The sequence below is a fragment of the Monopterus albus genome, unplaced genomic scaffold (assembly GCF_001952655.1).
Source record: "Monopterus albus unplaced genomic scaffold, M_albus_1.0 scaffold2.1, whole genome shotgun sequence".
Classification (NCBI taxonomy): Eukaryota; Metazoa; Chordata; class Actinopteri; order Synbranchiformes; family Synbranchidae; genus Monopterus; species Monopterus albus.
In genome coordinates, this window is record NW_018127882.1 from 4,384,794 (window position 1) to 4,407,083 (window position 22,290).

General features: G+C 39.3%; 2 protein-coding genes and 1 non-coding gene across 6 annotated transcripts in view; 1 reads left to right on the plus strand and 2 right to left on the minus strand.

The window, feature by feature from the left end:
• Positions 1 to 18,094, minus strand: part of elf1 (E74-like ETS transcription factor 1) — a 43,496-nt gene extending 25,402 nt beyond the window's left edge. For 2 of the 3 annotated variants that reach the window (XM_020596607.1, XM_020596594.1), the window contains exon 1: positions 17,465 to 18,094. The gene's annotated coding sequence lies outside the window, so the exon portion shown is untranslated. Of the gene's footprint in view, positions 1 to 5,099; positions 5,330 to 17,464 lie in introns of those variants that run through there. The other variant, XM_020596601.1, reaches the window with a different exon arrangement.
• LOC109958185 (ubiquitin-conjugating enzyme E2 A) lies at positions 17,065 to 21,984 on the plus strand. 2 transcript variants are annotated; one of them, XM_020596628.1, is made up of 6 exons: positions 17,065 to 17,149; positions 20,514 to 20,594; positions 20,809 to 20,834; positions 21,239 to 21,328; positions 21,476 to 21,564; positions 21,767 to 21,984. In XM_020596628.1, exons 2-6 carry the CDS (start codon positions 20,569 to 20,571, stop codon positions 21,893 to 21,895), a joined length of 360 nt encoding a protein of 119 aa, XP_020452284.1. In that variant the 5' UTR covers positions 17,065 to 17,149; positions 20,514 to 20,568; the 3' UTR covers positions 21,896 to 21,984. The 2 variants fall into 2 exon arrangements, with proteins under 2 accessions (XP_020452284.1, XP_020452273.1); XM_020596617.1 differs by lacking the exon at positions 17,065 to 17,149 and adding an exon at positions 18,987 to 19,225.
• Positions 18,320 to 18,391, minus strand: trnae-uuc (transfer RNA glutamic acid (anticodon UUC)). The gene has a single exon. It is a non-coding gene; the product is annotated as a tRNA-Glu (tRNA).
• Positions 21,985 to 22,290: the final 306 nt, after the last annotated feature.

The following is a 22,290-nucleotide window of genomic DNA, read 5'->3' on the forward strand; positions in this document are numbered from 1 at the left end:
CAGGTTGCCCTGGCCCTGGAGCTCTACGTCTCTGACAAGCAGTCACCAGCCACATCGACCTGATCAGTGTTTGATTGTTGTGTCTTGTTGCTTTTCTTCTTTTGTCTCTCCTCTATCCACTCACCCCAACCGGTCGAGGCAGAAGGCCGCCCACCAAGAGCCGGGGTCTGTCGGAGGTTTCTTCCGTTAAAGGGAGTTTTTCCTCCCCACTGTCGCCAAGTGCTTGCTCAAGGGGGATTTGTTGGGTTTTCCCTATGTAATATTATTGATAACAGTAAGGTCTAGACCTTACTTTGTAAAGTGTCCTGAGATGACTTTTGTTGTGATTTGGTGGTATACAAATAAAATTTGATTTGATTTGATTTAGAGAAGATTTCTGCAGACCCCTCACACCCTGGACACAAACTGTTTGAACTCCTTCCCACTGGACGGCGTTACAGGTCACTGTGCACCAAGACAACCAGGCACAGGGACAGTTTCTTTCCCCGGGCATCACACCAATGAACACTTAACCCATAACTATAACTGTAAATACACTTTCTTATATATCTATCTGAAAAACTGCATATGTGTGTTTATATATTAGTACTGTATTTTTATTTTCCTAATGCACATTCCTTTTTCATATTTGCACATTCCTTTTTTGTTCTCTCAGTCTTGCCTTGTTTACTTGTCTACTCATTGCTTAATGGAAGAACATTGTACAGACACACTGAGAGCCGCTGTACCAAAGTCAAATTCCTCGTGTGTTCAACACACCTGGCCAAAAAAGCTGATTCTGATTTTGATTCTGAAAATGACAAGTCAGGAAATGAGGGATTATGTGGTTAACAAAATGGGAGTGTTTGTTATCTAGTTTGACAGGATTTTGCATCACATTAACATTACTGTTTTAAAAAAGCCTGAATTCCTGATGAAATTACAATCACATTTCCCAGCAAATATGTTAGAATGTTTACCTTGTTGACAAAATAGCTCATAGTTTGCATAGTATGCAACTTAATCAGATACAAATCTGTTGCATATTGAATAAAAACTTGTTTGATTCTAAAACACTGAGAGCTTGATTCTGTGGTCTGAGCTCACAGAGCCCTCCCACAGTTTAAGATCAATGCAGATAAAATACCTCACAGGTGGTGCTGCTTCTGAACAATGCTGCTTTTGTATTTGATTTGCTGAATTCTAAAACACTTTTTACTTAAGCAATAGCATTACAACCCCAATATAAACATTTTAGTAACATGTAAATGTGCTGCATTCAAACATTTTACTGAATTACTCATTATGCAGTAAAGTGGCCCTTTTGAGTCTTGTATTATATAAGCTTACAACTACTGGTGCATTAACATGTAAGCAGCATTTTAATGTTGTAGCTGTCCAACACTGAGCTACTTTTTTACAATTCCACACTCTGTCGGGTAGCTCAATCTCTAATTATGCAATGTATTTTATAATGTCATTACTAGTTTCATATGTAAACCCTTATTCTGAAAACAAAACTGCTGTATAGTGCTCAAATAAATATAATGGATTCAATCAAAATGCTTTCCCTGAAATGTGGTGGGGGTAGAGAAATAAAGCAGTAAACTGGAAATGCATTAGTAAAGTATTTCAAAAACTACCCAAGTACAGCAGCCGAGTTAATGTACTTTATTATTTTCCACCACTGAGCATAATAAACTGCAGTCAATCAGGGCAGAACTCGGCCTCTTCTGGAGCCTTCTGGGACAAAGACCTGTGTAACAACGCTCATGTCTTTCACAGTTTAATTTATTAATGTAATAAATTTGAGTGAAAAAGCCAAGTCTTGTCACTCCACTATGCATCACCCACTCAAACAAAAATAACATCAATGAAAGACTTGTGCCATCCGGAATTGGAACAAATGGGGTTTTATAATCACTGAAAAGTATATTATCATTTCAATCAGAAAAAACAATGTGAAGAAAAAAGCAGCATCACTGCATTTGTGATACAAATCAAGATACATTTGTCAGAGCTTAAAATAAATCAGTCAGGATGGAGAAACTCTCCACATGGAGGTTTTTTGGGTTCTGTGCTCAAATGTGATGATCACAGTTCTGATTCAATATATAGCCCAGATCAAGGGGCTACCAGTCCCAGCATGCTCTCAGTATGAAAACGTTGCAACATGGGGAGACAATTGCTCAATCGATTTAACTTTATTTATCAAGGGAGGGTTTCCTGAGTATATCTGCAACACACTAACACAGATACACAAGAAGCTTTGAACTGCTCTACATTTCTGTGTGTGGAGCACCTGGAGATCTGTGCCTTGTATGTGCCACTATGTTCCTTGCTCGGTGGCACCTTGACAGTAGCTGTTAGTGCTGAGGAGAGTGTTATACATTAACTTTCCCCACCCAAATTTTCTCAGCTGGTCAGTGAAGCGCAAACACCCTGTCACAGGCCTACTTCCTCTACCTTTAGGCCTCCATCCAGTACAGAAAAAGAGTGTGCTATGGAAGTATAAAAAGGAAAAGCAGAAATGGAGAAACTGACATGGAAACATAATCCTCAAGTAAGACTAGCAAACCATCAAAACAGCACAGGAGCTCCAATTCCATCTTCTCATAAAATTTTCCTGGTGGGTTTATGAAAAAATAATGATTGTGGGTAATCAAGATGTGTATCCACTAGTTTCACTATGAGTTTGTTGGTTTCTGCATCCCTCTGCATAAATGGGACAGTTAAAGAGAAGTAGTAGTAGAAGTCACAGTGATCAGACAGAAAGAAGGGCTGATGCTGATACTTTAAGCAAACTCATTATTGTAAATAGTTCTTGATATAGCTAAAATGAATTTCATACAAAGTATTTTATCAGTTGTAACATCTACAAATACAGCTATTTCTCCTCGGCTGGCTTCTAGAATCCCAAAGAGGGTTAGTTTAAACATACTTAATGCCACTGACTTGCAGTCGAGTCGCTATGATGTTTAGTCCGTGCACATGCATTATTGCTGCCAACAGATGCAATAGGTAAAGATAGAACTACTTTTGATTCTTTGATTCAATTTAGAACATTTACACAAGACTGAAGTTGGCTCTGTGTTTATTCTCATCCAAACATGTGCCTGTAACATGAAACTGAATAATCCTCCATTTTTACAGATTTCGGCATGCTGAGACTGAAGTAATAAACTCCACCTTCCTCCTCTTTGTCATGCACTTGTCTTGCAACGCCTCTGTCATCTTTCCTAAGCTTAATGATCTAATTACAGGCTGAGACTTGTTGACTTTGTATTGAAAGAAAAGCCTACCTGACACTACTGTCCACTCCCCCTCCCTCTGTGTCCTCTGAATGAAACACAAAAAGCCTCAGTAGACAGCCCCTACAATATGAGCACATCCTTTGAGGCACAGGGGCCTCGTTTACAACGCAAATTAGGGTTGGTTTAGAGCATGCTGAAAAAGTTAGGTCAAATGCAAAATCATACCTGAGCAACACAACACAGCCATTCAGGCAGTGGGTCATGTGCAGATGCTATAGCATGTGTTAAGTACAAACACAATTCATTTGCTCCTCCTGTACAAAACCAACTGAACAACACCTAATAACAGCTCAGTAACTGAGCAAGGATACTGTAGATATATTTATTTGGTCTCTCTGAAATACTCTGTTCCCTTTTGCCTGTTAAGGGCCCCAGCTGCAAGTTACGTCAGACATTACATCAACAAAATCAATTCTAAATGCCAAACCCATGAAACAATCATAAGCTAGGTATTTTGCATACAACTATATAAAACAAACTGACCAAAACTGGAAGAAAATATTAGGTCTGCACTGGCTCAGGGCTTGTCTACAAAGCTCTTTATACTGCAGCAGCATATGAAGACAGGTTCAATGGAAAATGGGTGAGACATCTGAATGTTGCTCAAACTACTCCAGTATTTATTCAGTAATATAGTATGTGCACAAGTCTTATGTGGTCAACAAAGTGCAAAGCACATTTCTGCTGAAACAGGAAGTGTGCTTTTATCTCTGCTGCACTGAGCAAGTTTTAGTTACAGATGCTCAGCAACATTAAGCAGAATAATTGAACCGGTTGATGGGATAAAAGATGTTAGGGAAGTTCGGCTAATACAGGCATAAAAGAGGAAGCAGTACACTTGTGTTCAAACTTCCCTCTATACAGAAATGAAGGCCTTGTGGGCCTCTACATTACAAGATGAGCAACATTCTGATGAACTAAAAAGGCATGAAGCACTGTGTGACTGATTTCATGTGCAAGACAACTGTAGCAAAAACACAGCAACTGCTCAGCTACTACTGCATCATTTAACATGTTAAATAAAAGCTGCATTAGGTCTGGAAAGCAATCATGGATCAAAACTGTCATGATGTGCAATTATTGATTACTACACCAAGAAAAACATATGTGGGCTTGGTCAAGGGACTTGCAAAACTGTTCCAGCCCTTGCTTCAACACACCATATATGGGAACAGCATAAGAAAAAAACAAAAAAAAAAACCACACACACACACACAGACACACACACACTCACACTCACATCCTTCAAAAGATTATTCTTACAGTAGTTCTTAAAATGATAAACAAAAAAATTCAAGCTTATTATTTGATCTCGTACTATGTGAAGGCATGAAAAACATCAGAGTTTGACTAAATGGTTTGAGATATGCAACCTAACAGAAAAGCTTTATTTAAAAAAAAAAAAAGTCCATAGTCATAAAATTAGGGATACTGGCTTCTGTTTCCTTCAATAACAACAACAACAATAGAGCAGTTGGTTTGGTAGAAGATAGAAAACCTGAGTATCAAGTGAACTTGCATGGTATGTTCAAGTTTCCTTAAAAAATATTAATACATCAAGTGTGCTAATGAAAATGCTATGATTAAGCCAAAGGTGCTCTTCATAGCAACCTAACTACCTAGCTGTTTGCCCACCTACAAACATAATCCTTAATTCAACATGTAGATTAACCCCTTAAAACAGTAATGTCGATTTAAACAATGAACAAAATTCCAAGAAAACGAACTGAAGTCATTTGTTCTCTAACAAAAAATATCAAAACAGGTCAAGTGTGGCCAAGAAGAGGAGAACTTTTCATCACTAACCTCAAAGACACAGGATACGTGTGACAAGGTCCATAATAGCACCCGAACAAGTGTTGATCTCAGTAACCAATGAACGATTAAGAGAAAAACAGACAACAAAAAGTGAAACGGAATAATCCAAGGTGCATTCAGAGTGGGACAAAGCTGCCTGAAGGTGTAGACCACCAGCCAGCCCCACACAATGTCCTCACAGTAACCAAACTAGAGAGGCGGGGAAAGAAGACAGTGCAATGGCTGCTGTTTGAAACAGAAAAAGGAGAAGTGTAGTGAAGCAACTTGTCCTCTCCCTATGAGTCACGCAGCAATGTCGCCATTGGTAGGGGAGACTTCTTTCACTTGGCCAATCAGCAATGGGTATCAACCCTAAATGCAAATTCTTTCAGGTGAGTTGTACTTGTCACAGGGATTGGACGGGGGTGCAGCAGGGGAGGGGAGAGCAGAGAGGTCCAACCAGAGGGCCACACCTTAAACAGCGTGAAAGATGATAAACGAGTTTCTCCTGCAGGGGCAGAGGAGAGTGCTGGAGGTGTAAGTAAACAGTTGGACAGGTATGCACCTACTTTAGACTTTGACCAAACAATATGTGCCAGGCATGGTGATTAAAATCTGTATGGCAGCCCAGAAGCAACTCTGTGTCCCATTAAAACATTTACAGTGAATTGTGAGCCTATTAGCCATGTCAGGGAGCCAGTTAAGCTGCTGACTTGTGGGGGAGTTGTTATGCTGGCATTACAAAGCCCCATAAAACAACTCCTACCAGTGGGAGGTACAAAGAAATGAATCTGTAAACTTGATTGTGTTCAAGTATGAGTAAATTCCTCACCACAGAATCCCAAAACAAAATCTCTCTGGGAAAGGCTCCTGTTTTGAGCAATCATCACATGCACACTTAACTCACCCAACCAAGTATTCATATCTCAATTTTTAAGGCGTTTTAATTTGGTACAATATACGATCAACTGCAGCAGATGACACATTTTCTCTGACATATTTCCTATTAAGTTCAGTGTACAGATAAAACTGAGACATGATAAATATCTTTATCAGAAATGACACTATAGCAAACAGGAAGTGGTCTGTGGTAAGTGTTGAGCAGTACATGTGTCCTCACAGTTTTTGTCTGTGAACCAAATTCGTTTTTTCCAGTGAAATATATTAAGCTGAAGTAAAGGTATTAAAAAAGAAATTTATATAGGAATTGCTGTGAAACCTACTGTAAGTTAGTACAGGACTTGAAGATTGCTATTTGAAAAACAAATCCAATAAACTCTACTGCAACTGCAGCATGACCTGTATGTCATGGAATCCCAAATTACCCTCTCAATCTTCACCACATTAAAAGGCCTTATAGACAGGATGTGGTATGTGCTGTGCTCACCGTGGGGGTTGGACTTAGCTCAGAGGAAGATGGCGCATATGAACAAATAGCGCACATGATGGGTGCCAGTTGCTGCGTGACGAAAAAGCTGTCTGGGAGGTGGTTAGCAGATATTAATGAGTTTTTCAAGCTGCAGACTTGGATGCAGGATGAAGCCATCTACATGTCAACGAAAAGCTTTGGCCTTAGTTGTATTGATGATGAGGAGGAGATGAGCTGCAGCAAAAATCAGCTTCTCCTCCATTTTCTTTGTGGTCTGTCAGGTTCTCTGTAGTTGAACACGTCAAGGTGTCATCACAGAGCAGTGCGCCCAAGTTTTTTTTTTGTTTTTTTTTTACTTCAGAACAGCATGCAGGGATGGCACGCACAACCTTGAGCTGCGCTCAGCACAGCTCAGATACGTTCTTGCACCACACAACACATGGGGATGGGTTTGATAGTGGAACACAGCACCCACCGTGTCCTATCTGAAAACATCTTAATTCTTCCAAGCCTTGGCTCAGTACAGTTCAGCTCTGAGCTGAAAGCGGTCGTTTGCTTCAGAACAAACTGATGGCCTTTCTGTGAAGTAAAGTTACACCAAACAAACTATCTATCACCTCCTTTTGGAAATACTGTCCTCAACCCAAAAGCCTTTGAGGAAACTGTTCACTTGTGATATAAACTCCCAAGACTAATGCACTGCAGAAATCCAGGACGACTATGTAAACATATGAAAACACACTTATGCATGTACACAATGAAGTTCACTTCCTAAGTTAATTTGAATCTCTGTACTAACAATAAAGAGTGTAAAAGCAGTACTGTAACTGTGACCTAAAGAGAACTGTTACATTTTCAGTGTTCCTGTCAGTATTACAGATGTGCTCGGTCAGTTTATTCTTTGAGATCAATATGCTCGTTTTACTAACACATTGATTCCAGAGTTTTCTTGGTTTTAAGTTTAACCTTATAAATCAATCGAAACTCCATTCATATATTTGCACATATTATATACTCTCAAAGAAAAAAGGCAAGCAAAGGAAAAGAAATGTGTGCAGTACACTGAGGAAATGTCTGAGAGCTGCAGGTTAAAGGTTTGACTGGAAGCTTTTAAATTCCTGAAGCACTAATTCACTATATTCTTTACAAATCTGAGCAATGAAACTGCACTGCATTCCACTGATATGCTCAATGTGTGTCCAAAGACAGAAGGTATCCAAAAAAGAGGAAATAAATGGATGAGAGAGCATGGCAGCCTTTGAAAACACTTCACAACTCTCCTTCTATGAATACCACAAAACCCATTTATTTATCCGTGTGCCACTATGTTTAGAGTCGGATAGAGCATTGCTCTCGTAGCTCCTGGTGAGAGGAACTACAAGGACTGAACCAGGGGAACTACAGTAATGTGCATACAATAAATGTTCAGACTAGTTCCGTTAAGGTGTCAATAACAGAGAATCTTGGCACATGGATTCTGCATCATCGTCAATACTGCGATTTTGATCAAAAAGTAATCTACTAATGATTAGGATTCCCGACAAGTGCTATAGTATACAACATTGGCGCTGCAGTCTAATTGAATGACACAACCTATTTACAATGTCCTTTCATCCATCCATTATCTATATCGGAGACTATATAGAAGGTTGCAGAGGGGTGGAGGGTTTCACCCTGGATAGGTCTCCAGTCTGTCACAGAAACAGACAACCATTATTCACATCTACAGGCAATTTAGAGTCACCAATTAAACAGGACAGTCTTTGAACTGTGGGAGGAAGCCAGAGCATTGAGCAGACCGACGCAGGCGCAGAGAGAACATGCAAAATCCACATACAAGGGCCCTGGTCGGCTGCAACCCGGAGTTTTCTTCCTGTGAGGCAACAGACCAAAAATCTAATAAGTGAATAATATTTGAGGTCTGAAAAACACAATATTGAACCTTTTCTATTAAAAAAAGGTTCAGTCAGTCTTGTCATCAAAGTGGATTAAGGAGGAGAGCAACGTCTCCATTTGACTTTATAAGGACTGTTTTTTTTTTTTTTTTTTTTCAAAGCCCTCACATCAAAATTTTAGGCAATTTGGATCCAAATATTAGGAACAATGCCATAGAGTTATACTGATTTGGTTGCTATCTTCTAAAGTAAAAAGTTTAAATCAATAGCAATAATTATGCTTGTGACATTTTAAGTTGCCAATGTGTCAAACACGTTTTACAACCTTTTTGACCGTCTCCCTCAAATATTGTCACTTTAATAGATTAGGTACGTAGCTAAATTAGCTGAGCTAGCTACAACAACAGAACACAAAATTGGTTGGCAAGGCTGTTCAAGTCATTAAAAGTAAAGAAAATTATGTTAATCAACTGCTTGGAACAGACTGAAGCTATTTGCATCACGTTGACCCTCTGCCGTTTTTGACCCCTCAGTGTTGCAACTCTTCCATCTTAAGGGCTCTGGTTTACGTATATGGCCCAAAATAAAAAATTAGCCATCTGTATGACAGCCACTCTCTATCCTTAGATGGTAAATATAATAAGGAAAAACTACACACAGACACACAAAAAAAAAGAAAAAAGGGAGAAATCTCAGGTGGAGGAGGAAAGGATAGAATTCCAGATATGCATAATCATACGCATTTTACATGTTTAACTTAATGTTTGGGCAAAAACAAACATTTGACTGTTAAAAAACACATAAGCGACACATAAGCAGCAGAAAATGTTATTGCTTTACAGTGTCTGAAGAAGCATATTCATGTCTTCAAACGTAACCTAAACTGTAAAGCCTCATGTGTGTCTATGTTACTGTGTATTCAAACACAGCAAAAATGGTTTACACATATTCTCTCTTATAATTTTACAGTTGATCCAATTATCTTTAATACTGAATGCAAACTCACCCAGATTTGCACAAGAAATCGCACTTACACTCTGGGGAAAAGCAATAAAATTGGAGATGTTTAATTGCTGTTGCTTCAAGACATGTCAGTGGATCAAATAAAATTTTGTGTGAAAACAGAAAAAGCCACACATTACAGTGTTCTTGCTTTATTTCTACAGTGGTGGGGTATTAACTAGAGCAGTGCAGAGCCACATGACTGTACACACAAACTGAAAGGACACACCATTCCTTTGCAGCCTAAAAATTAAACAAAAAGGTCACTGGTTACTCTGCTAGTTTTACATAACAGAAGCCGACCACAGCAGAAGCAGGACTCAAAGCTCCTATTTTCTGTGGTACGTCACCATTAAAGGGCAGAGCACAGCAACACCAATTCGATCACTAATCATATGATGTTTATCTTCTTCCTTGTCTATCCAAAAGTGAGTGTTGTCTTGATTCACATGAAAACATGATCATAATCAAAACCATGGATAACCTCATTATTCCGGCAGCATTTCATTTAATTACTCATCTAACTACAGAAATTTCTATGACATTAAACATTACCGTCAAAAATGTTCTAAAAACCTGAATGCTTATATTATGGGTCAGAGCTTAGCGTTCGCCTACAAATAGGACTAATGCAACACATTTATATTCTGCTTTCACTTTGTTTCCTATTTCATGTGACACACTATCTAGGCATGCCCTACAAATTTTTTTTTTAATACCAGAAAAACCACCAAGAACTGCACTCAGCAAAGAGCTATGTTAGAGGACTGTGGACTCGTAAACCTGGAAGACATTCTGAAGCAATCCTTGATAAGATATGGGAGCTTCAGGAGGACGCACAGAATTATTTGTGTAGCTTGGAGGTAATCTGATGGCTGCTCAAATACAGAACAGGGAAGCTTTCAGCTGAGGCTGTCAGATACTAGGCTGCAGGACAGAAGTACAGCCCAAAGGAGACACAAAATGAGGGATGTTAACTAACTCTACTGAGATGGACAAATAATTACAGAAGAGAAAAAAACTAAACTAAATGAATAAGTGAAAATCTTTCACCTGTACATCTGAGCAGACAGTGCTTTGAGTGTGCTGTAGTGCACAGAAAAGCACTATACAAGTATAAGACCATAAGCCCACCATAAGAGCCAGCATCTAACATGATTCACTGTGCAGACCGAGTATGACTATACAGACCTAACCTGAGCTGTGCGGTGTACAGCTATAGTGTGCGCAGCAGATCAGCCTACTATAGATGAGTGATTCTAAGTAACACCTTTCAGCAGAGAATGATACAAAGACCACAGACATTTAGAAGATTGTATTCACCTTAACTGACTTGACTCAGACTAGTATGTGACATGAAACATGCACACATGCAAATAACTTTGTGATAAGACACTATAAACAAGGGGTCAAATACTTCTTTACCTCAGGGAGTGGCTTAAAAACTATTTTAAAAGTGTTTTTTTCTTTCTAAAGATTTTAACCATATACCCTCCAAAGCTGAGCGACTTATCTATTCTTCTGATCTCGCTCATACTCAGCACACTGCTCTGCGTGTTAAGTTGGTAGAGTTATGCCACTTGATCGACTGTCAACAGCAGCATTCTCCTCACTGATGAGATAGAGGCAGCCAAATTAGGCTCCCAAGACAATAATCAACTTCATTGTTCTTGGAACCGTGCTCCCGGTCAGCCTCTCTTTTTGGTTTACAAAGACTTTAAAAAAAAAAATATATATATATATACACACACACACTAATGTCAGGTCTCAGGTGTATCACAGCTCTGCCACAGCTCAAGTGTTAATGGTGACAATTGGGATGGATTACTAAATAGAAAATTAGTTATAAAAAAATATATATTGCAGCCTTGCCAGGAGTTTAGATGATTAATCCTAAATAAAAGATTGAGACAAAATCTAAAATGGAAGCAATTTCAAAAAGGGTGTATACATTTTCAAGCCATGTTTAACAATACAAGGAGCAGTCTGACATTTTGGGAAATAGACTTATTCATCTTCAGGCTAGGAGGATTAATATCTTTCTTATGCTGCATCTGTCTGTTAAATATGAATGTAACACCAGGAGATAATTAGCTTAGCTTAGCATAGCATAAAGACTAGAAACAAGGGGAAACATTTAACCAGTCTCTGTCCAAAGTTAAGACAAACCGATATACTAATTAAAATGTTAAATCAGTAAAAAATTCACAGTGTAAAACCACTATGCAAACTGTCTTCTGAGCACAGCTTCATATTTAACAGCCAGTCGTGAGAGTGGTATTGATCTTCTCATCTAGCTCTCAGCAGTAGACATATTCCCTAAAATGTCAACAATTCCTTAACATGTGGGGGGGGGGCCTCATAAAGCTGTATTGCATGCCAGTAGTTTGAGATCCCTTGTATATACTAAGGTTTAGATGGAGTTACCAGGTTAACTTATCTTCGGGATGGGTTGTCTAATAAACCGAACAAATGGCATAAATCTTTGTTTGTAATACAACATACTGCAGCTTTTTATAAGCACGGAGAAAGGATAATAAGGATAAGGATAATCACTATTTGGCCAAGCAATGTTACACATACAGGGAATTTGTTTCTGGTACAGAACCTGAGTAGCTGAGGTGGTAGCAGTAGTAGTAGTAGCAGCATTAGGTCTACTGCCACCCAAACCACAGACTGCAGCTCATTAAATATTAAAAGCAAAGAGCAGGACGACAATCTAGATCATCCACGCCACATCTCTCAGGGCTACTATAGCTACTTGCAATCAGACGCCAGCAGAAAGGATTCCATGCTACACTGCGTCAATTAGCACAAAACTCCTGTTTCACCAACAGACAACAATTGCTGAGGTTTTCAACAGTCCAATGAATTCAGGGCTAAGATCACCAACAGCCTGCAGTTTTTAACCTGAGAGACCAGGCTTATCTCATGCTCATTACTAATAAAATGCCATGAGGCCCAAAGAGTATATTGCTCTGTCACTCGGGGCCTGGATTATAATACCCATTGGCTGCATGCACTTAATAATTTAACAAGCCTGAGGACTGCCTGTCACTGTCAACTGTCTTCGCATATATGAGTCACATCTGTTGAAAGAGTATGTTGAAAGGTACACGAGGAAAGATCACTTGGCTTCTTTAGCCAAAGCTCAGTTTGAATCCAAGCTACACTGGCTGAGCTGACTCATCCAAAGGCCTTTGAGAACTACTCACTACTACCTCATTAGTTCAAAGAGAACAGAAAAATGACAGGGTGAAATCAGATTATGTGCCAAAGTTGCAGACAAAGCCAGTTTCTATTTTTGCAAAGAATTACTTTGTATGGTCAAACTACAAGCTAGACCATTAGAAACCAAGCCACCGCTCCTTAATGTATTTACATATGTCACTGATACAGCTTATTACGCTCTGTGCAATTATGTGGACTTCAGCATATGCCATAAAAATATCTATGCAATTAAATAATCTTATGATGTCAACATAAGATGACAGAGTGGGCACTAAACACACAACCTGAAACCAAAAAACTGAAATATCACATGGTCATAAGTATTCAGACCCTTTGCTCAGTATTTAGTAGAAGCAGCCTTTTGAGCTAATACAGCCATGAGTCTTTTTGGGAATGATGCAACAAGTTTTTCACACCTGCATTTGGGGATCCTCTGCCATTCCTCCTTGCAGATCCTCTCCAGTTCTGTCAGGTGGGATGGTAAACCTAGTTACACAGCCATTTTCAGGTCTCTCCAGAGATGCTCAATTGGGTTTAAGTCAGGGCTCTGGCTGGTCCATTCAAGAACAGTCACGGAGTTGTTGTGAAGCCACTCCTTCGTTATTTTAGCTGCGTGCTTAGGGTCATTGTCTTGTTGGAAGGTTAACCTTCGGCCCAGTCTGAGGTCCTGAGCACTCTGGAGAAGGTTTTCGTCCAGGATATGGTGATGAGCAGTGCCTGGTTTTCTCCACACATACCGCTTAGAATTAAGGCCAAAAAGTTCTATCTTGGTCTCATCAGACCAGAGAATCTTATTTCTCACTATCTTGGAGTCCTTCAGGTGTTTTTTAGCAAACTCCATGCAGGCTTTCATGTGTCTTGCACTGAGGAGAGGCTTCCGTCGGGGCACTCTGCCCTAAAGCCCCGACTGGTGGAGGGCTGCAGTGATGGTTGACTTTTTACAACTTTCTCCCATCTCCCGACTGCATCTCTGGAGCTCAGCCACAGTCATCTTTGGGTTCTTCTGTACCTCTCTCACCAAGGCTCTTCTCCCCCGATAGCTCAGTTTGGCCGGACGGCCAGCTCTAGGAAGGGTTCTGGTCGTCCTAAACGTCTTCCATTTAAGGATTATGGAGGCCACTGTGCTCTTAGGAACCTTAAGTGCAGCAGAAATTTTTTTTTGTAACCTTGGCCAGATCTGTGCCTTGCCACAATTCTGTCTCTGAGCTCTTCAGGCAGTTCCTTTGACCTCATGATTCTCATTTGCTCTGACATGCACTGTGAGCTGTAGGGTCTTGTATAGACAGGTGTGTGGCTTTCCTAATCACGTCCAATCAGTATAATCAAACACCGCTGGACTCAAATGAAGGTGTAGAACCATCTCAGGGATGATCAGATGAAATGGACAGAGCCTAAGTTAAATATATGAGTGTCACAGCAAAGGGTCTGAATACTTATGACCATGTGATATTTCAGTTTTTCTTTTTTAATAAATCTGCAAAAATGTCAAAACTTCTGTGTTTTTCTGTCAATATGGGGTGCTGTGTGTACATTAATGAGGAAAACAAAGGTTTGACATTTTGGGGATACATTACTCTCATACTCTTTGGCAGCGAGTTAGATGATAAGACCACTGTTACATCTTCCTGTTAGCCAGCAGCTGGTTAACTTAGGGTATTAAAGGTTGGAAACAGGGGGAAGCAGCTAACCAGACTTGGTCCCAAGGGGTAAAAAAAAAAAATCCTTTCAGCTAAGAATAACTGAGGTGCATGGTGCTGGGGGGGGCTCAAAAATATTTTACCCACAAAAGAGGGGGCCCAGCAGAAAAAAAGTTTAGGAGCCACTGTGCTAAGCTAAGCTAAGCTAAATGCTGCTTGTAGTTGCTCCATATTTACTATATAGATATGAGAGTGGTATCAATATTCCCATATAACTTACAGCAAGAAAGCAAATATGATATTTACCAAAATGTTGAGCTCTCTCTTTAAGTAAAACTAATACTTTGTGAAGTCATGCTTGATTTCACCACAGTTTTAACATTGCCTCTCAGTAATTTATGAATACCAAATAAAAACACCTCTATATCATAGATAGACAGCATAATGACAGCCATTTTTGTTTAGTTCACATCCCACTTTGTTGCCTATCTCCTGAATGACTAATCTTTGGCACTTATTTTATTACCACACAAAGTAAAGTTGTCCTCTTCTACATGCTAAAAATAGTTTTGACAGTAACCCTGGAATTACATCATGACAATGCACAGACTCATGGAGAAACTAAGCCATAATGACTCGTCCAAGTCACATGCTTGTGAGGCTGGGCAACATGAGAGCAGAACGAGGTTACAGGTGGAATTTCCCTCATCTCTCTTTCCTCTCTGACATCATGTGCTGTGGCAGCAGTTTACTGCTACTGCCACCTAGTAAGCAAACATGTTTGACAAGGTGATATTCAGGTGTCAGAAGCCTGGGGTGGTGAAACAGCAGTGTTTAATTACGGAACTTTGCAAACAGCAGTTCCCCTGCAAGTCCTGAACAGAAAACAGGCCAATGTGGGTTATTTTTCAACCCATAAAAAGGGGAAGGTTGACAGTTTTATTTCTCTTTTCACAAGTCGGTTCCTGCATTTATGCAAGTCATTTGAGGTTTCAGCCGTCTCATATGGTTGTTTGTTTAGTCAAACCATATGAACATTGCCATCTTGTGGTTATTTCTCAAGTGCCAAATTAAACCAATTTTCACCCAAAGGATCATTACACTAAGATGGTGGCCTTTTAAAATGTCATCATAATCTTTCTGAACTTGCAGAGAAAGTAAGACGAGTGAACACTTGATATTGAAGCCCTGGCTAAAACCGTGTCATATGAGCTCCTGGAAACTCCAATATCTGTAAATACTGTTAGAGGGAGGTAAAGCATTGCAGTCCCTGTCTCTTGCAAGGCCACTCTGAAAGCTTTTGTGAAGCTGGAGTGCTGCTGTCTAAATAAGATAAAAGCTCAGTTCTTCTTTTTGTGTAGCCAAATCAATATCTAGCAGCCCATTAAGGCAGGCGGGCACATCTTGGCCAAGAAGAAGTCGAAGTGTCTGATGTCTGAGGAGCGCTTTGTGACTAAAAGGGAGAACAGCACAGAAGAGTTCTCCAGTGTTGTCCTTGGTAATCATCGTACTCCTCCGCTGCTCAGACCCCTGATGGTGATATCACTGTCAGAGGATAAGAAGGCTACCAGGAACTGATTAAACCTCAACCACACAATCTTCTATATAACACACACAACTGACCATATCACTCAAAACCAGTGCAGCATTAACGCTATCAAAGCAGAGCAGGAAAAGGGCAAAAGAGATGTGTGGGCAGCATCATGGCAGGATGTTTCTAAAACCAGAGCACATGTTTGAAACAAACAAGGCATCTCCATGATGGAATACTGTATATTTGGAATGTCTTGTCTGGATAATTGCTTTCAGTGGATTGAAGTTTCCACTTATGCACAAGCCTCTGCCAGTGTTCCCACCATGGGAAAGATGAAAGAGAGAGGAGACGGGGTGAGCGAACGTTTGGCGAGTCCAGCTGGTCCTGTTTCTAGTGGGACTAACAAGCTAAAAGCTCATAACTCTCCTCTTCCCTCTGCGTCATGGCTGACTCCCCTGAAGGGAGCAACTGTAGTCGACCAATGAGATTGTGTTTGTGTGTCCCATGATACAAGCATCTTAGCCCAAAAATGTAAACATCTGGCAAACATTTAGAGTTGCCACAGAATAGGGTTGATCAACAATAAAAAAAACACTATTCTGCCAAATACATGAGCCTGTATTTGAGAAAAGTGGTAAACATTTATTTAGACTTGTCATCAGAATATTTGAATACTCTCATAAACCAGCTCTTTCCCAGTTTCGTGGATATTTTCAGTCTGAGGCTGGTTCAGTGGAGTAGGTGCACGCACTTTGGAGTCACATCATCTACAGTTACTATAGTTTTTTTTATATCCAGACATCCCAAACACAGTCGCAAATAAATAAATCAAGGATCCAAGACCAAAATATATTCAATGTATTTTCACAGAAGCATAGAAAAACAGCAAACACCTACATTGAGAGGCTGAAATTACTTAAAATGATTAATCAGCTATCAACATTGTTTTCTGTGGTTCAACTAATGTGTTAATGGATACTCTTATACCAACGAACTCCAGTCTGAGGTAGAATATGTACCAATTATATTGTTCTGACTATTCGGTACATAGGCTCACATTTTCCAAACACTACTGAAGCCAGCGCCACACATTCAAGACTATATGTCTGATAACAGAGAACAAACTGAAAACTGTGTTTATATTCAGTTAGAGCTATAGTGATTCTACTGAAGCATACAGTAACTACAAATAAAAATTGCACTGGTATTTCTCTTTGAATTGTGACTGCCATTTTCTGGGCTGTACAAATTGTTAAGATTTTTTGCACACACACACTCACAGCCACACAGGCTATCAGTGCAGCCACATGCCAGCTGGATGACTCAAAAGGGGAGCCAGAAATTTATGGAGAAGTAAGCAAAGAAACGCCTGCAGGGCATGTACCCCTGTGGTAAGTATTAACATCATGAGTTCAGTCATGCTTCTTTAGTCGTAGTCTGAAAAACTATCGAGTACAAAGTGTGTCATACTGGCAAAGTGCAATGAAAGTCCTCTGTTATTGGCTACAAACGGATATAGTGTCTTATATTATACCATTATCTGCTAAAAGTTCTCATTATTTCATATGAAAAGCGGCAATTTAGTAATATAACCACACAGGGAACGTTATAATGTTGACATGATATAGAGATACAGTTGTATTAAGTTACAAGTAAAGCAAAATATAACCATAAAACATGCTTTTAAGGATACTCAGTGGACGTACCCTGTTAGAAGTTGTCATCAGCTCTGCATATCCCCTGGCTTTATGCAGGCAGTAAGTGGCTGTCCTCGTGAAACAAGGCGACGTTAGAAGAACATTATTATCCCTTCCCTGGTGCGATTTGGAGACAAAACGGTGCTGTAGCTACATCATCACACATTCGCCGGGCAGCTTTACCCTCCCGCTGCTTTCGTGTGCTTCCAGACACAAGGTTGCAGTTTTCTCCGACAGGGGCTGATGCGTGGGGAATTCCTAGCAGTCACATTTTCCTGGGAAATGATTGGCCTGGCACCAACGCTTGGCTGCAGCCTAGTAGTAGTAGTAAGCAAGACCAGAGGAGTCGGGACAAGCTTTAGTGTTGAGCAATAAGCATAGAGGGACGACGGTGGATTAAAAAACGTTAAAAAGAAAGTTGTTTTGTGTTCGCGTCATGTCCTATTGCTTATAAAGTAGCCTAAATAATAATCCATAAACAAAAAAAATTCAGCTGAAGTCACTAGTGTGACTTTACAAGCCTTTTGTCAGCAGCTCAATACGATTTAGCATTAGTCTAATTAAAGTGCGGACCAAACTATAGACTACAGTAAGTGTTAGCATAGGGAGATATACAAGGAAATCGGCATCTTCCGGGAATGTCGGAGCCCTGTATGATCAGAGTAATTGAGATAACTCCTCTACGGGCGGGGTCTGGAAATGATGAGCGAATACTGTGACAGCTGTTATCAAGTAGGCTAACTAGGAGCAAAAACACAATTTGTCAATAATTGGGGTGTGTGCTACCAAACGTTATGTATTTGCAATACTGTTGAGTCAAATAAAAATGGAATTTGGGATAATCAAGAAAAAAAAAAAGTTACATTCCCATACCGGGAGTCGAACCCGGGCCGCCTGGGTGAAAACCAGGAATCCTAACCGCTAGACCATATGGGACACACAAGATATAATTACGGAAAACACTCAATTATTATTGACGTCCCAGACATTTTCCTGTGTTTGGTAAGGCGTTTAGGTTTTGTGACATCACCGAATACGTCCAACAAACTCCTCTTACCACTTTGACCTACCTATTATTATTATTATTACGATCAAGTTAACATTCTTGCTTTGGGTTGCTCTGGCGTATGTAACGTCACAACACTTGGGTACTAGGCACCATCTAGTGGTCTTTCAAGGTTTTGTAAATTTTATACAGGATGTCAGCCATGAATACCCTACTTTAGAACAACAGTCACGGCGTACACCTTTAGTAATCACTTAACTATGGATTGAATTAATCGACAAAATGACGTAGACAAAAAATTAATATGGGAAATAAAGGAAGTATAAAACCTCTGAAACTAAATATGGCAGTTAAACGTATGACGTAATTTTTGTTGGAATGGTCCAACTGTAGAGATATGGTTTTCTCTGCTTCATAAAAAATATTATCGCTAATACTGGCTTACATTTGTATATTCAACAACACCACGTTTAGTATTATTGTTTGTGTTTTCGTGGCTACACAGCTCAAAAATTAAGACTCAATGGATGCCAATGTCTTCTTTTTAGTGTAAATGGTAGCGCCCTTAGGCTAGCGCAGGCAGCCAAGTATTTGATAAACTAGCAATCGGTTGGCTAACCAGCTAAGGGCTTGAAATAATAAACCGGTTTAAAACATACATTCCTTCCCACTTGAGATACTTACATTTATGCGAAGGATTTGGGTTTCTATGTAAACAGGATGTCAACTCCAGCAAGACGACGTTTAATGAGAGATTTTAAACGGTAAGCGAAAAGAAAACACCAGAGAAGTAGCTATAGCTAACGTTAGCAACCTAGGGCTAGCTTGTTAGCGTTAGCTAGACGGCATCCTAATCTACCCAACCATCAAATAATAATACAAATTAATAGATGTAGTCTTGTAGAAGGACTCGTGTTCTGTTTGGTGCGGGCGCCTACATCTAGTTCAATGTATTATTAAGAAGATACTGACTACTAAGATATTGACAGGTATCGATCATTCTTAACGTTACTGTGACACCAGCGTTAGCAAGGCAGCCAGGAGTATGAATTGTCTCTTTAAGATCACTGCTTTGATAGATGTATATCTCGTTTTTCTGTGATTTTTATTGTACATAGCATAATCACTTATCTTCGGGCACTCTATGAAACGGGTCATGTCCTTATTCCTGTATAATTTTCTGTGGGTTGTGTGTGTAAGTAATAATTGGGAATACAGCTCAAGTCAATGGCCAGGTTGGCCCTTCACAGACGAAGCGTTTGGTGTATATACACTGATCAAGTGAGCTTCTGTCCCAGTCCTAAGCTTTAGGATAAGCAACCATTTGCCATGCAGTCACTAAAAACGCGCGGACACTCAGCACAGTTAGGTACGGTATAGCACATGGTTTCTTATCCCTGATCTACGGTACATTGCAGAGTCCAACACCTAATCCTTGTCGGCCCCCTGTCAAACTCAGCCATTGCAATCTTTTTTTGACGTTGTAATTAATGGACTAAACTTTGATAAACATTCATTAGGGATGTGGTTGTAATGACCCAGCAGATAAAAGCAGAACAGGACATTCTGCTGTAGGTAATATGAAGTATTTTACCACTTTAGTGTTACTGATGCCATTTTACAAAAACAATCCAAATTAATATTTAGTATTATAGTTTTTGTAAAGCCAATCTGCAGGTCTTGAAAATTCTTTAAAAGCTTTGAATTACTATAATTATTTTCTCTGCCTATGGCAGGCTAGTTTATAAAGAGTTAAGTTTGTTATTGTTATAAAGGGTTTTTCTGTGATTTTAGCACAGACTGAAAATTCCACAGACCTGTGACCTAATGTCATTTTTTAAAAATTGGCTGATTATCTTTTTTTTTTTACTTTAATGGTTTATTTAGTTGTATTACACTGAATTGTTATATACTGTTTGAAATTATTGAGCACAGCACAGTACAGTATGTCTTGTAGTGATATTTCTGACTTTTCTATGTAAGCAAAATGCTCTCTCTAAAATCCCCTGTGTTTTGTGATGCCACTGTGCTGTCTTTTACTATATCTGTTAGACTACAAGAGGATCCTCCAGCAGGAGTTAGTGGGGCCCCCTCAGAAAACAATATCATGGTATGGAATGCTGTCATTTTTGGGTAAGTTGATTAGTTAAAAATATTACAGTAGGGTTAGAAACTGTTCTGTATGGTATGTAATTTGTAGAAGTATTCACAGCTTGTTTTTAGACATAAAGCAATAGGTAGAGCTGTAGTTTGTGTGCTGGTTTTGTGACTGTTTTTAGTGATTATGAAAATTTACTAAGAGCCTTTTGCAAGTTGATTTATAACCTGATTGTTGTCTGTCTTTTAGACCAGAGGGAACACCTTTTGAAGATGGTAAGTCCCATGTAAAGCAGTTTATATCCAAATAATTTAGCTTTCCAACTCTGCGACATTAAATAGTAACGATGACTCGAAGCATTCGGTTTTGGAAGCTAGATTATATTTAATGGTGTGTTTATGAGAAGCTCTTCAATGGTTCCTTGAAAGTTTGTCAGGTGAAAGTTTGTTTTTCTAGCAAAATACAGCTACTACTCGGGTCTCCTATACCGATAGGATGGAGGCCATTTAGTGTTTTTTCCAATCTAGTAACTTATTGTACTGGACCTTTTAGTTTTTAGTTGCTTTTCTTTTACAAGCATCATGTTATTATATGAGTCTGTTTCTCATCAAGTTGGAAGCTGAGTTCCAAAAATGACAGAGTCTTGCTTTTGAGTGACTCTTTTACTTCTTACTTTCAGGAACCTTCAAACTTACCATTGAATTCACAGAGGAATATCCAAATAAACCTCCAACAGTGCGATTTGTCTCCAAAATGTTTCATCCAAATGGTATGCACCTGACAGTATGTGGTGGATAATTACTCAAACAATTTCAATTACAGCATACAAAAGCTGCTGCATTTATTCTTTATGTATCTGAGGAAAACTGACTTTGGTTTTCTGTATCATCCTTATATTCTCTGTGCTCTTTGGCAGTGTATGCAGATGGCAGCATATGCTTAGATATACTTCAGAATCGTTGGAGTCCAACCTATGATGTCTCATCAATCTTAACCTCAATACAGGTAGTTTAACACTCCTTTTATTCTGAAAGACACAATGTGCAAATGCATGTAAATTAAGAAAACCTAAATTAGTGAGTTTTGTAGTCACCAAGAGAAATAATATCCACAGAGCCTTTGTAAATAAATGTCTAATTTTGAAATGATTATTGCCTCATAAACATTTAATAGAAACCTAATCCACTGACACTGTTGTATTTTTAAGTCTTTACTGGATGAGCCAAACCCAAACAGTCCAGCCAACAGCCAAGCAGCACAGCTTTACCAGGAAAACAAGCGGGAGTATGAGAAGAGGGTTTCTGCTATTGTTGAACAGAGTTGGCGTGACTGTTGACCCCTGTTAACATTCAAGTATGAACAGTGTCCAGCCCAGAATCAAGAAACCACCTATCAAAAAAAAAAAAAAAAAAAAGCAAAAAAAAATCGATCTCACAGAAAAATGACATCTTAAAATCCTCCTCAGTATATTTGTCCCATAACTGTTGCCAAGTGTGTATGCTCTTGTGTTGTGACATTCATTTCTGCCAAATGCGATTGTTGGGCAATAGCGTGTTTGTTAAAAGTTAATGTACCTTGTTATATTTGGGTTACTTGCTACATGCCCCGAGTCTTTTTTTTTTTTTTTATGCAATTGCCAGTCTTTCAATTGTCACTTCTCTACTGTTGAGTAAACTGGTTGGATGACACACAATTAGATGCGCTTGTTGTGTGGTTTGCTGTGTAGATCCC